Here is a 15288-nt window from a genome sequence, read left to right as displayed (position 1 = left end):
AGATGGAAATAACTTAACTCTGCTGTAAAGCCGAAACAATCTCTGTTACCTTAAATTATACGCTTATCTCTGTAAAGCTGCTTTGAGACAATCTACATTGTTAAAAGCACTATATAAATGAAGATGACTTGACTTGACTTGACTTGTGACCTACTTTATTTCTTGCTGGCTGTTCAGATGGTTGAATTTATTTATTTACCTGATTTAAATAATATTAACTAATACAACTTTTGATTTAAATAATGTATTAATAAATGTTGATATTCACTAAGATTAATGAATGCTTTAGAGGTATATTTTATTGTTAGTTCATGTCAACTAATGAAGTTAACTAATGATAACAAATGCAATCTTATTGTAAAGTGTTACCAACAAATTTATATTCAGTTTCACTCTCAATATGTGCTGCTGTTTACCTAGTCACAGTAGACCCAAGCCAGGTTCAATTTGTTAACCTGCAGCTGGACTCCAGCCTTTTCTGTTCCCTGCTCCAGGATCACACTTTGTTTTATACAGCAGATGTCCTCAGCAAACAGGGCTGCAATTACTTGAAACATGCCTTTCCACATTTCAAGTGAGGTTACCCAGCATATACAGACTGCAGCATTGCAAACGAAGATACAATCGATTCTGAAAGCCTACATATGATAAACATAATTTAAACAGTAACCTCACAAGTTAATAAAGTCTGGGTGGAGGTTTGCTGACTGAAAAAGAAATGACACTGAAATAAGTTTTACAGTTTTTCTCGATTGCTTAAACACTATAACCAGGCTTTTGAACTAAAATTTCAAAACCATAATGCCATTTATCAAAAAGCACACCCATTTCCCTAAACTATAAACACTATTCCCTGTTTTGACACATGAGTCAGATTTGTTGAACTGTCACTGCAAAACTCTACACACAAATCCCTTCATTTCTCATTGCCTAGACCATGTTGTCATATAGAAAGCACTAGCATTCAATATTGTTCACTCGAGTCAGCACAGCTTCAGCTCAGTTAGCACACAATTACCCAGGTGGAAACACTAAGAGTCAAAATTTAACACACATCAATCAAAACCTTCAATAGATAGATAATAGGGCCCAAATCAGTTTATTGAGTTTTGGAACAATGGATCCAGAAAGACATGAAGGAAGAGATCGAGGAGGGATAAGGAGGAGGAGGAGGAAGGGCAAGGGCAAGGGCAAGAAGACAAGCAGTCTCAGATGAAATTCAAGCCACTCTAGTTGCCCATGTCTTTATCAATGGTATGACTATGAGGGAGGCTCAGCTATGAGTAAGGCCAAATTTGATTCACTTTACCGTCGCCTCGAGAACCTTCAGGGAGGTGTGGTGGCAAACAAAATTCTATCACTGAATAAGAGACAAACATTTCCAATAGTCTTTGATGAGGTTTATTTTCTTGCAAGAAAAGGCCAGCAGTCATACAGTCACACAGTGTGGCTGCAGAGTGTGACAGTGAAGGGAGGGCATCCTTTCTCCTTTATAGTTTTGATTTCCAGAATGTTATCTTTCTAGGCCAATGATGGTATTTCAACCATATTTGGAACATTCTTAGACTTGTTCATCAAATTGTATCCTTGAGTGGAGGCTCTTTACCATTCCAATACAATTCCATAGAATAAGGTTTGTGTGAACTCTTTTACTGTCATATGATGGTCACACACATCTTGCATAAATATGAAAAAAAAAAAAAAAAAATTAGAGGAGAGAAAAAAAGATGTTCATCATGTGAAAAGGTTTGTGAGGGGGGGAACCACAAGCAACATAATTTACCAGTTTTGGAAATGTTGTTTTGAATTTATTGCACCAGTATGTTAGACTATGTTGTAGTGTGTGTGATTTTGAGGGCTTGTGTGTCCTGTCTGAGGGCAAAGTTTGGTTTTTCAGCAAGAGTGAATGGTTTTGAGTGTAGAGCTTCATTTTGACCTGAAAATAGGATGTTTGGGGAATTGGGTCAGACGTTATGGATTTGTGTTTACAGTTTTGATAATACGAGGCATAGTTTCAAGAAATGTGTTTAAGCAATAGAGAAAAACTGTAATATCAGACTTTTTTCAGATTTAAGACTTTCTGTTTGCATATCAGTCTAAATTGACCTATTTTGGGGCATAATAAACCAGGTGTTTTCAAATTATTTCTCAATATGAAACTTAAAACTAACAATTTGGCTGTTATTTATAACTGTTAAATTTGACAAGGTAAAGTACTTAATTTTTAACATTGTGTATTGTGTAGGGCTGAGCAAATATGGGCAGAACTCTTACTGCCCTATACTTCAAAAAGCCTTTTAAAGGTATACATGTGAATTAAACATGGCACAATGGCCTTCATCATCACAGTATGCTAATGCCTATCTAGTGCAAGTGCTTCATCAATATGCTGATTTGAGGACTGTTGGGAAACCCCAGGAACAGGATGGTTCTGTCGGGATAGACAGAGTCATCTGCACCTCAATGACACATCTGTACCATTTGCTTCACAGGACATATGCTTTCAACTACATACTGTTTATTTACTAGTGTGTTCTAATATGTAACTATGCCATGTTTGGTCTCATCTGACAGCTTATAAACTGAAATGAATGGTGGTGAACATAATAGAGATATTAAAGTATCCTAATGTACAATCTAGGTACTATTGGTTAAACATGCATTGAGGAGAATATGTTAATGTTCTTCTCCCCCTCTTGATCACTCCCCATTTGCCTCATCTTTGGTTTCCTGTCGGTCGGTTTCGGAGTTGGTATTCCACTTATGTTTAACAATGCTTTGCTCAGGGTAGAAGGAAAGGTAACTGTTGATCTGGGAAAAAGGCTTTTACCCCGCCTCTCCCGCACACCTCATAACATAAGAAAGGCTTTACGGCCTCTTCTGCACAACAGTGCATTATTTGTTACAAAGTTTTCTACAGTATGTTGTTCCATTCTACTGTCTGTATATTTAAACATGTAACTTAAAAATAAATTTGCCTGCTTTAAAGGCTTTGAGAATCTTTCCTTTTATCACTGATTATGTTGAAAGCTAAAGTGATTATAACTTTCGTTATCAAAACGTTCAGGTTAAATCCTACATTTTCCTATCAGTTCTAAGAAAGACCTTTACCTTTAAAGAATAAGAGGTTAAAGAATGACAACTTTAATGGAGTCGGATTAATTATATTGGATAAATATTTAAATTATACACGTCATCTTTCAACCGCCTTTTGTTTCCGATTATTGGTTCAAAACCATCTGTAAGGGTGGATTTCCTACAGGGGTTCAGGCTGCAAGACTGCCGAATGACTAAAGAAACGTTGTCAGCAAGATGGTAGAAAACTGTACATTTCTTGTCTATTACCACTCACTGCTACTTATACCAATGACGGAAATAAGTGCAGTTACAATAGCTAAATATGTGGGAGAGCGTTGCTATATAGAGTGACGATATTGTATTGCAATAGGTAGCACTTCAAAAGCCAATAGCAAATCAAAACTAGTTAGCACTTTATTTGTAATTGAAAGGGTTTAATGACAATATATGGTTATGGACGGTTACACATAAATAGTTACAAAATAGATGTATGAGATGATAATAACTTAAACCATTAATTGTACCAAAGTAAAACATTATCAGAGAGAGAGCGAGAGAAGGCTTTAGAAAAGAGGGGAGAGAAAGGCCCAAAGCCAAGAAGGGCCCGAGAATCAAAAAAGCCAGAGCATTAAAGCGACAGAGCAACAGTAACAATCTTCTTTTATCCTTTCCCTGACCATGTGACTAAAACCCAAATGTGAGACATTCAAGCTCACCAATCAGATAATTACAACTTCCCCTGTTGTACTAAAGGTGTGACAATTCAATTCTTGGCCAACAGGCCTCAAATATCTTAGATTATTTTCAATCCTACAAGTGCACATCTCTTGTTCAGTCTGGCTGAGCTTTAGCCTGTCCTTTCTCAACGATTTTCTTGATCTCATCTGCCGTTCTTCTTTCCTTTATGGCATGAAGAGTTTTGATGAGAGCTGGGTAGGCTTTATATAAACCTTGTGTCTGGGACCAATCCAGAAGAAGTTCATAGGTCTGTTCTTTCGCATTATTAGGGTGGTTACACTCGTGATTGTCAACAGAAGCTTTAGGCATGCCACTGTGCAGGGCAACACGTTTCATCACTTTCCAGCCCAGATGATCAGCAATATCTACCAGGTAAGGGTTCAGGTCCAGTTCTACACAGAAAAAGACACCATTGATTTAGGTTTCTTACACAGCTATTTTTTAAACCAGTGGTTCCTAAACTTTTTCTGCCAGGCCCCCCTTTTGTGGAGAAAAATATTTTCAAGAGCAGAACACGCATCATTCATTTATAACTTTCTACGGCTTCCTGCAATACTCAGTTATGATTCTTCAATTGCACAATATAGCAGGTATTGTGTCATCTTGAGGTAATAAAATGTCAAATTAATATTTTGTGTTCAATTAATAACTTATGTGGCAAGTCGCTGCACAAGCAGGATCATTTAGCAATGAAGTCTTGTATCACCCTGAAGAAGTTTCTTTTGCATAAGAATCTGCTGACTGCACCCTTAGCTTTGCTGGACTGGACCTCCGTTTTTATAATTTCGAGCCCCCCAGTTTTGGAACCACTGATTTAAATGTCTTTCTTTTTTTTGCCCTCCATGCACTTTCCAGGTACAGAGTACAAAATACTGTTTTTTACTGTTTTTTTTTCCACACACACACAAAAGAAAAGCCAACATAGGTGCTTAATCTTAAGAAAAAAAAAGAAGAAAAAAAAAGACATTAACCTCACATGGCTAAACCAAATATTAAATTCTGCTTTTTCTTCATTTAAAGGGGTCATGACATGAGATTCTTTTATTATTTAATATGTTCTTTCAGGTTCACTTATAATGTTAATGAAGTGTTTTTGCGTGCACACACATACTGTTATGATTGGCTTATGTAATTGCATAGGAAAAAGTATCACTCGTTATTACACGTGAGTAAGATAAGTGAGTAAACAAACAAAATCCTCCGATGTGATCCGGGACCCCACGCATGTCCTTCTGACATCTGTACAGAGACGCAAACAAGCTGTTTAAACAGGACGTATTGTTTACGCTTTCATTTGACCTGTTGTCAGCAGACTCAGGCACGTGGAGTATGTCAGAGATTGAACAGGCATCTGTATACAGTATTTAGTGTATACAGTGCAGTGATTATAATGGACGATTATAATTGATGCAATACTCGTGTCTGGAGTAGAAAGCAGTCAGCCGTTAAGCGCCCGAATGGCAGTGGGTGTGGTTTGTGGTGTGATGATATCGATGATTCGTCAATATCTTGCTCTAGAGGCAGTCATATGCAAAATGTATTTGCCCGTATGATATGATGTCACAGATCCCACAGCTTGGTCAAATAAATGCTTAGTTTAAAAAGAGTGCGGTGTTTGAAACTTGCAGGATGTTTTAATGGTACAAAGAGCAAATTTGATTTCTCATGCCATGACACCTTTAATTGCAATCCTGTTACCATAATTTGGGAAAGTATAGTTTAAATGCTAAATTGATGTGTGATTTTGTCATTTTCAAAGATAAACATTGAATAAACAACAATTAAATAGTTAAAAATGTTCTAAAACTTAAACTCCAGCACACTTGCCTTTCAGCTGTTCTGCCTATATGAAAAAAAGAAAGACAAACAATCAGACACAAATGTTTTGAAATACACACACAAATTAATACGCAGTTCCACAGTAACACCACAAGGGTGCCATGAACACTTAAAAAAAGATAACTTACCTCAGGCCCTGTGTCTATGCTCTTTTTGTCCTTTTTTTGTTTCCATAAGAGAACCAGGCAGATTGCAATTATTATGAGTAACGGAACCAAAACAGCAGCTGCAATGGCCCCTGGAACAGAAGCAACCATAGATATTTCTCCATTACCAGTTTACCACCCCATGTACTGTACTTTGTGTTTATACTGCATAAGCTTTAAAGCACATTTCCAGTCACATCTTATACTGTGTGTGTGTGTATAGAGAAGAACACTTGGAACAGAAGCATTTTAACAAATTATCCCTTGGCTATGCCTGTGGATGTGTGTAGCTTGTGGATATACATGCCTTTTGACGTTGTTGTGTCTTTGGCATCTTTGCACACTGTGTTGCTGGTTTCTGTACATTTTTTTTCGACTTCAAGACACCTGTTGGATAAACATGAACACAACAAAGACTGAATACTGAGCTGAAAACAAATTTTCTAAATATAAAGCTTATGAAATGCTGAACGTTAAAACAAAAATTCTGATTTTGAAGGAACTGGGTCTTCAATGTTCCCTCTAACTTTTGCTCTTGCTTAGCAAACCTTTATAAATTAAATTTATATTGGGCATATCCTTCAGGCATCTGAGCAGAAACACCCTGCGTATCAGAAATGTGAAGCCCTCACCGACTCCCTCTTTAAGTATGATTCATTTTACACAGAAACTAAAAACAAACTAATATTTATTATTCAAATATTAAGGACAATATTGCCAGGATTTAATTTGTTTATTTTTCTGTCTTGTCTATTTAAGTTTTTTTTTTAATGCTGAGATCATGAGGGGGAAAAAAAGTTACAAACAAAAAAAATTAAAAGACTTTGGCTGACTACATACGTGTCACAAGGCTTACACGTCCTGCAGTGTTCACCCTGGTCACAGTAATGATCCTTCTTACACCTGCAGACAGTGTTGGAGGACAGTGAACATCTCTCTTTCACCTCCATGTTTGCTAAAGCAGGGAAACAAAGCACAACTTAGACTTTTTGCCTGTCCTTCAATTTGAGCTTCAAGATGCACCATTACTACCCTTTGACAACAGTCCCACCTCTGGCATTAGAAAAACTTTGAGTAATATTTTCTTGTGGTTTGTGATTGACTGTCTACTGTTCATTTGTTAGATTTGCATGTTTGTTATACAGTATAGAAAAATGGCCACTCTGAATGGGCTTTTCCTCAGTGCATCATCAATAAGCAATCACAAACATTTGCACAAAATAACCATTAACCTGACTAAACTAACAAGGATAAGATTTTAACACCTACCTTCGGCATCGCATTCTTTACAAGGCTGGCAATTGTGCTCATTGTTCGGGTGGTCCAAATAGGTGTTAGACTCACACAGATCACAATCTGTGGCAGGTGTGTCAGTGCACTCACGTATGAGCTTGCTACCTGTAACACACACAAATACATACATTTGTGTGCATATACCCATGAGAACATCCTATTGTCTTTATTCCTTTTAAATAAAGATAATTACATGGTTCTCTGAAATACTTGATTCTGATTGGTCGATGAGAGTAAAATATCTACTGGCTGCTAAACTTTTTATTTTACTTTCAGGTCTCTCATATCACTCCACAGTCTGTGGAAACAAAAATGTTAAAAAAAAAAAAAAAAAAAAACTTTCCAGACCCTACCGCTACACCTTTGATGTGGAATAAGACACAAAGTCTACCTCGCTAACCAAAATATAACGTTTAGATCTTACCAGGTGGACAGAGGCAGCAGGGTTTCCCCTTAATCGTGTAGTTCCCGTGCTCGCATCGCGTGTCGCGTCTCTTGCGCATGATCATGCCTTCTGTCAAGCCGACAGCGAACATCTGACACACGAAAAAATACATTTCACAGATAAAATAAGAAATGAAAGTTATGTTTTCGTATTGAAACATTATTTTAAAAAGATCTTTTGTTAACCATTATAAACCAGTGACGACCTCAAATAGCTTCAGTATACAAATCGAAAGTGAAACTTTACAACACGTTTAAGTTAGTATACAATTTATAATATTTTCGATTAAAATGGCATTAAATTGGCTATTTTTAACTGATTAGAATACAATCAACAAATATAGGACAAACCAAGTTCATACATTTTCGTATTCCCTTAGTAAATAGTCGATGTTGTTGGGCGTTGGCTAAGATATTTTTTCAGCTAACGTAAAAGTTACAGTATAAATTGAATAAGGTTTAAAAGGCATGACTTACCACACAAAACAGAAATGCGATGAGATTGCAAACATACATGTCTGAAGAGTAACAGGCAAACAATAAGTAGCTGCAGATAAATCCTTCCACCTATTTAACGTTACATGAACAACTCGCGCAGTAGGCTATGGGCTAGCAGCTACACTGCTGCGGTCATGCCACCTGTAACTTACTCTCAGATTGCTTGACCGCAGAAACTTAACTCTATTTTGAACCAGGTCTTCTCAATCTGTTAAAGCAAAACCGGCCAATTTAAACCTGCTGTGCTCGAGAGAGACTATAACTAACTTACTCTACTCTAAAGGAGCGCGGGATTTTTCCAAAATACATACATAAGACGTGACGTAAATGAATCACTAGAAGGGTTTTTTTTAAACGGTTCATTGAAACAAACTGTGCGAAAGAACCGATTCACTTGTGTTTTTCTTAGAAAATGTGTCATAAAGAAACATCCGTTATTGAGCTGCATTCAAATTCCAGGTCGTTATTAGGCTACTGCAGATATTTGTAGACCAAAAAAAAAAAAAAAAAAAAAAAAAACAGTTAAAGGAATAGTTCGCTTAAAAATACAAATTCTGTCATCATTTAGCCTACCTTTAAGATGTGAGGCTTTGTACCAGCTGCATTGGAACAGTCATGTAGCCTACTTTACAACAATTGATTAAATACTCAAACATTTGTGTTCAATTAAATGCAATTTACTCACAATTAATTTTCACTTCTACTTTATGGCACTATGTAAATCCTGGACATGTCAGGAGTTTTTGGTAAGTGCCTGTAGTGAAAGTTAACCCTAGAGGGGACTTTACAGAACTCGGTCTTCACTTCACTATTATGTGCAATGAATGACTTGCAGGTTTAATTTGACTTAAATCTAAAATGCACTGGCATCACACATCTGCAGGCTAGACCACAGCAGTTTTCCCCTGAGAGTAGAACAAAGCTCAAACATGAATTTTAGCCTGGGACTAACCGAAAGCAACTTGCACTGAAATATCTTAAAATATGTCCGTGCCATTGTTTTGTCTCAAGTTGCAAAACTGTAGTGTTTTTTTTTTTTCTAAGGCAAGTTTATAAAAGCTACTTAAATGTCCTAATTTAACTAAGGCCTAATCCAAGTCTATGAAACCAGGCCTTAGTGAATAATGTCTCGTATTCAAACCTAAAGTATCATTTGAGATGTCATTACTTTCCCTAAATTCATCCACCTGCATTTAAACCTAACCGTGACAGGAAAAATTTGGGGTACCTGATACTACCCAACCTTTATATGCATGACCTGCAGTTGTTATGTGCAGAAACCGCACGTGAGTGAGCGCTCTTCTTTCTTTGGGTGTTACCACAATGTTGCATCATCTTTTTTTTTCTGAGACACAGAGGAAGGTGACACTTATCTGGGGCAGGTGGGGGGAGGAAGGCGAGATGGCCATTTCAGATCAACCCTTTCATACCTGAACAACAGTTTCTCAGCAGCCAGGAAGTCTAACTCTGAGACATTATGTGTTCGTATTCTTAAACAACACTGGCCATGCGCATTCATTCATAGACAGACTCTCAGCTGTGCGACCTAGTTTTTGCTATTTTCTTATTGGTTGAGCCCCTGCTGTGAATTATGGGATGTTTTACTTCTGCTTTGTTACTGGCAGATGGCACCAGAGGACAATATACACACAGTACTTCTCATTCTGACAAATATCCATGCGGCTCACACAGTATAAATATGAAAATTAGTCAATTTAAATTATGATTTGCCATCTAGACTATGGTCCCATAAAGAACTTCAATGGAACCTTTCCATTGCACAAAAGGTTCTTTATAGTGGAAAAATAGATTATTAAATGTTCTTTACACTAAGAAAAAAATTGTTATTTTAAGAAGTGTTCACTGTAAGGTTCTATGGTGAACCCAAAATGGTAGTTCACTGTCATCACTGCAAAAAAACACCTTTAGGAAACTTTATTTTTAAGAGTGCAGGAGAGAAATATTTTGATATGAAGAAGCAGCAACTATTATGTCAACACTTTCCTCTTTCACAATACCAACTAGCACCTCTGTCTGCCATAAATCTGACACATTCATTGATGTATCAACCTGTTACTCAAAAGTGACACTGGTGACACAGAAACCGCAAAACTTACTACAGTATAAGCGTCACCTCAGCTGTTGGAGTGGAGAACATGTCGGATGAAACCTTTTCCTGCATGACAAGTATTACAAGTTATAGAAGACCAAACAAGTTTTTACATTAGAAATCTCAATTTGTGCTTGCTTAAAGACAACCCATTTCCTCTTTTATGAAAGTCCTTTAATACTAAGCAGCCATAATAACCCAATAAATTCCTGTTCCTATGCTTGTTTGTCTTCATAAATTCTCTTTAGCTAACAGCACCAACAGATGTTTTTTGTTGTTTTAAAACCATATAACAAAGCTTCATGGGAATGACTGCATGTGCACGTATTCAAGTCTAGTGCAGCGTTGGTGTTATCTTTATCCTTGTGTGTGTCGTTGGGTATTAGTGCGTGTGTGTGTTTATATCATGACGTGTTAATGTGTCACATCAACAAAGACTGAGATAGTTTCTGCGGTTTTCATAATCTAGGGTCGACTCGAAGCCATTTCAGACCTCTTTATGATCGCCTTTGTGCTCGTATGAGATGTGTGACAGTAAGCTGGGTTCATGGAGAGGACACACTCCTCTGTGCTGATAGGAGAAGTGTTGGTGCCTGTTATCTGAGCCCCATATTAATTTGGCGGTGACGGATGTTAGCCTGGTCTAGCGTGGCCGATCGTCTCTAGGGAAAACACGCCATAATCCTCTAATCCTTTCCCTTTCGGATTCTGTCTAATCAAGCGCTCTTTAAAATGAAAGAGCGAACACACTCTGAATACAAACATCTATACATTGCAAATTCTTGTCCCTCAGAACCTGCCACAGCTCTTCTCCAAGTAAAGATTTTCCTTCAGAAACTTAAAGGAATATTAGTTTAGTGTCTACATTTATATTGTTTATAGATAGCTATTTGATATAATCTTAGAAACCTGAAGAGGCAGTGTTTATTTATTGACACTGGAGCTAGTGTGCTGTCCACAAACAATCATAATGTTTGAGCTTGACAGACCTTAAAGGATTATTCCTGGCTCAACAGAGTTAAGCTCAATCAAACGCACTTGTCGAGTAATGTTGATTACTTGTCCCTACTTTCATAAAAAAAAAAAAAAATATCTAGGTTAAAAATTCAAGTGAATGAGGCCAATCCGTAAAGGTTAAAAATGTTATACTGTTTCAACAGTATAGCCACAAGATGTAAACAACAAGTCATGATGAAACAGAAGTAGCGAAAATTTTTCTTCTGTATTGTACGTATACACTCACCTAAAGGATTATTAGGAACACCATACTAATACTGTGTTTGACCCCCTTTCGCCTTCAGAACCGCCTTAATTCTACGTGGCATTGATTCAACAAGGTGCTGAAAGCATTCTTTAGAAATGTTGGCCCATATTGATAGGATAGCATCTTGCAGTTGATGGAGATTTGTGGGATGCACATCCAGGGCACGAAGCTCCCGTTCCACCACATCCCAAAGATGCTCTATTGGGTTGAGATCTGGTGACTGTGGGGGCCATTTTAGTACAGTGAACTCATTGTCATGTTCAAGAAACCAATTTGAAATGATTCGAGCTTTGTGACATGGTGCATTATCCTGCTGGAAGTAGCCATCAGAGGATGGGTACATGGTGGTCATAAAGGGATGGACATGGTCAGAAACAATGCTCAGGTAGGCCGTGGCATTTAAACGATGCCCAATTGGCACTAAGGGGCCTAAAGTGTGCCAAGAAAACATCCCCCACACCATTACACCACCACCACCAGCCTGCACAGTGGTAACAAGGCATGATGGATCCATGTTCTCATTCTGTTTACGCCAAATTCTGACTCTACCATCTGAATGTCTCAACAGAAATCGAGACTCATCAGACCAGGCAACATTTTTCCAGTCTTCAACTGTCCAATTTTGGTGAGCTTGTGCAAATTGTAGCCTCTTTTTCCTATTTGTAGTGGAGATGAGTGGTACCCGGTGGGGTCTTCTGCTGTTGTAGCCCATCCGCTTCAAGGTTGTGAGTGTTGTGGCTTCACAAATGCTTTGCTGCATACCTCGGTTGTAACGAGTGGTTATTTCAGTCAAAGTTGCTCTTCTATCAGCTTGAATCAGTCGGCCCATTCTCCTCTGACCTCTAGCATCAACAAGGCATTTTCGGCCACAGGACTGCCGCATACTGGATGTTTTTCCCTTTTCACACCATTCTTTGTAAACCCTAGAAATGGTTGTGCGTGAAAATCCCAGTAACTGAGCAGATTGTGAAATACTCAGACCGGCCTGTCTGGCACCAACAACCATGCCACGCTCAAAATGGCTTAAATCACCTTTCTTTCCCATTCTGACATTCAGTTTGGAGTTCAGGAGATTGTCTTGACCAGGATCACACCCCTAAATGCATTGAAGCAACTGCCATGTGATTGGTTGATTAGATAATTGCATTAATGAGAAATTGAACAGGTGTTCCTAATAATCCTTTAGGTGAGTGTACATGCAAATGTGTAAAAAGTAAAGAAAGTGGGGCAGTGACTTTGTTCTACCCATCAATTGTTGAAATTCTGAGATATTGATGTTGCACTCAAAAATGAATGTAAGCTTGCAGTCAATTGTGGAGGGGTGGGGTTTAAGTGGACTAAATGATAGGAGAAGTCTGGTGCATATCAGGAGAGAGAAGTCTGATGTTTTCACTGGAAGACATTGATTAAAAATTACAAGCTCAATTAAAAATAAATAAAAAAACTTATATAAATTGTTCACAATAAGATCATTAAGATGCATTTAAAAGACAGGGTGAATTTTCATTCATGCTGACTTTGAAATAATAATAAAAAATGGCTTATTTAGCCTTTTCTGGGTAGTTGAATCCAATTGTACAATTTTGTTGCCCTGACAATTTGACACCTAAAATGGCTGTAAAAATGCCATTTTAAGTGTCACGTGGTCAGCTAAAAAATACACAAGTTTTAACAATCAAATGAAGAGCTTCTATAAAATAAGCATCACATTTCTGCTTTTGAATCCTCTAAACACTGGCCTCTTCACTCTTCCATCTAAAGTGCCTCACTGTAACCTCGACTTTTGCAGGACTTATTTTTGTAATAACAGTACGCCACAAATGCTGTTGATTGGGCTAAATTTGATTAAACCCAGAATATTCCTTTAAGGTCTAAATTGAGGTCATTAGGTTAATTCTTAAACAAGCCTACACTTTCTGATTTCATCTATGACCACAGTTATATTTTCTAAAAATAAAATAAAATAAAATAAAATAAAATAAAATATAGTACAGCACAACTACTTCTCTTTAGAGCTGTTTATCTCTTAAATAAAATACAGAACTTGCCACCCAGGCCAGTTAATCCCCACTTTCGGTTTTATTCTGGGCCTAATCCAAACATAGCACAGCTGTGCTCTAACAGCAAGTTTTCGCTAGATTAGTTTCATACTGTCCCACAGTGTAGATGAAGGGTTGACTTGCAAGATTGAGCGACTACTTTCCAAACCAAAAAAAAAAAAGAAAAAAAAAGACACGAACATGCTAATGCTGCAATCAGATGAAGCTTGAGTCAAAGCGAAGAGGATTTCCAAACTCGAATCAATTCATATTACTGTATATAGCAGCTCTTAAAATCTCCTAAAAATATGCATAGCAGGGTACAGCGGTTGCCATATTGTCGTGGCATTGCATCAGCGGCAAGTTCTAAGATGTACACTGGAGGCGTAGCCGTTCTTGGTGACTGAACATCTTCCTAATGAAAGAAACCTCATTGGTCATTCAGGGCTCATTTCTATGACTCCCCAATGGCCAACCAATTACGGTGTAGTGGAACAGTTCCCGTCTCCATCATTAGCGGCTGTAGGTCTAGTTTGATGTTTTTATCAAAATCAGAAAAAGATAAACGACAGCATCAAGCGAACGGACAAAGGGGAATAAAACCGACCAAGAGGAGAATTAAAAGGAAGAAGGAAGACAGAGCGACGAGGAGAGGGGTGGATTATATATCTATGTCCTTTTCTCTTTGTTATGAGATTTATATTTCCCTCCATGTCTACACGCTCTAATCTAATGACTGCAGAAAGCTACAGATATGCAGAGACAGCATTACGGCTGGACAATTATATACAGGATAGACTAGTCAGATTACTGATTCCCACAGTAACTATCAAGATTCGTTTATAATCGTAATTATAAGAGTCAATTTTCACTGCTTATATCAAGCACTAAGCCCTAAATAGCTGCCTGAACCAACATCTGCTTCAGAGCACTAAAATGCTGTGCCTAAACCCATCACAGGGATTTGCATCATTTATGTCAAGCTAAAAATATCCTCATCAACCTGGAAACCGACAGAAGACCCCAATTTCAAAAATGTATAATACTGCATTATAGTAGAGAACCACATTCTCCATTCACAATATAGAAAGTTCAACCCTCAAAGACCCAAATATAGAAAAAAAAAACTAAAATTTTGTGTTTCACCTTTAAAATGTTGTAGGAGGCAATGCAGAAATAAATGGGTTTTTATATATTTTACATTTTAGTAAGTTTTTAGGGAAATGCTTGGTAGCAGAATTTCAGATTTCAGGGTTCATTTGCAGGGTGTACTGCTTATGTAGCTCCATAACCATAGCCTATATACACACTAATAATCACACAATGTTAATAATTGGACAAGTAATATTTTTATGAAAATTATTTATTATAAAAATATGTTCAGATTGTATTTACAAGTCCTGATGAACTGAATGAAAACTTTGGCATTTACGTGATTTAGCTCTGTTCATAGCCATGCTCAATTATGATAATCACAAAGCATCAGCATCTTTTCTCTCTCAAAATGCACAAATGGCTTCTCATCGATTATATCCACACCGATTTTGTTTTTCAAGCGAACTGCACTTTAGCGCACATCGTTTTATATCATGACAATTTATAAATTCAAGCGATTTTAAACTATAAAGTACTCGCACGCTCTCTGAGAGAAGGTCTTCAGTCAGTACGTGCTACCAAATCTAACACACACAGTCGATTTAGCCGCTTTTTACACATAAACGTTTAAATACAGTTATGTCAAAATGCCTGTCTTGGCAAATATTCGCGTTGGTTATGTAACTGTGAACAGCATATTGTCTCCGTCCATTAGGTCTTAGTGACAGCAGCTATCTAGGCTAC

The 15288-nt window shown here is 37.5% G+C and overlaps 1 protein-coding gene across 1 annotated transcript; it reads right to left on the bottom strand.

The window, feature by feature from the left end:
* Positions 1 to 3491: 3491 nt before the first annotated feature.
* On the bottom strand, positions 3492 to 8529 carry fas (Fas cell surface death receptor). Its single transcript, XM_081393745.1, has 8 exons — positions 8016 to 8529; positions 7519 to 7630; positions 7071 to 7199; positions 6642 to 6756; positions 6109 to 6188; positions 5784 to 5893; positions 5644 to 5659; positions 3492 to 4208 (listed from the first exon to the last, which is right to left on the bottom strand). Exons 1-8 carry the CDS (start codon positions 8052 to 8054, stop codon positions 3910 to 3912), a joined length of 900 nt encoding a protein of 299 aa, XP_081249871.1. The 5' UTR covers positions 8055 to 8529; the 3' UTR covers positions 3492 to 3909.
* Positions 8530 to 15288: the final 6759 nt, after the last annotated feature.

This window comes from Scardinius erythrophthalmus, assembly GCF_964197995.2.
Source record: "Scardinius erythrophthalmus genome assembly, chromosome: 19".
In the NCBI taxonomy this organism is placed as follows: Eukaryota; Metazoa; Chordata; class Actinopteri; order Cypriniformes; family Leuciscidae; genus Scardinius; species Scardinius erythrophthalmus.
This window is presented reverse-complemented; position numbering and strand designations above follow the sequence as displayed.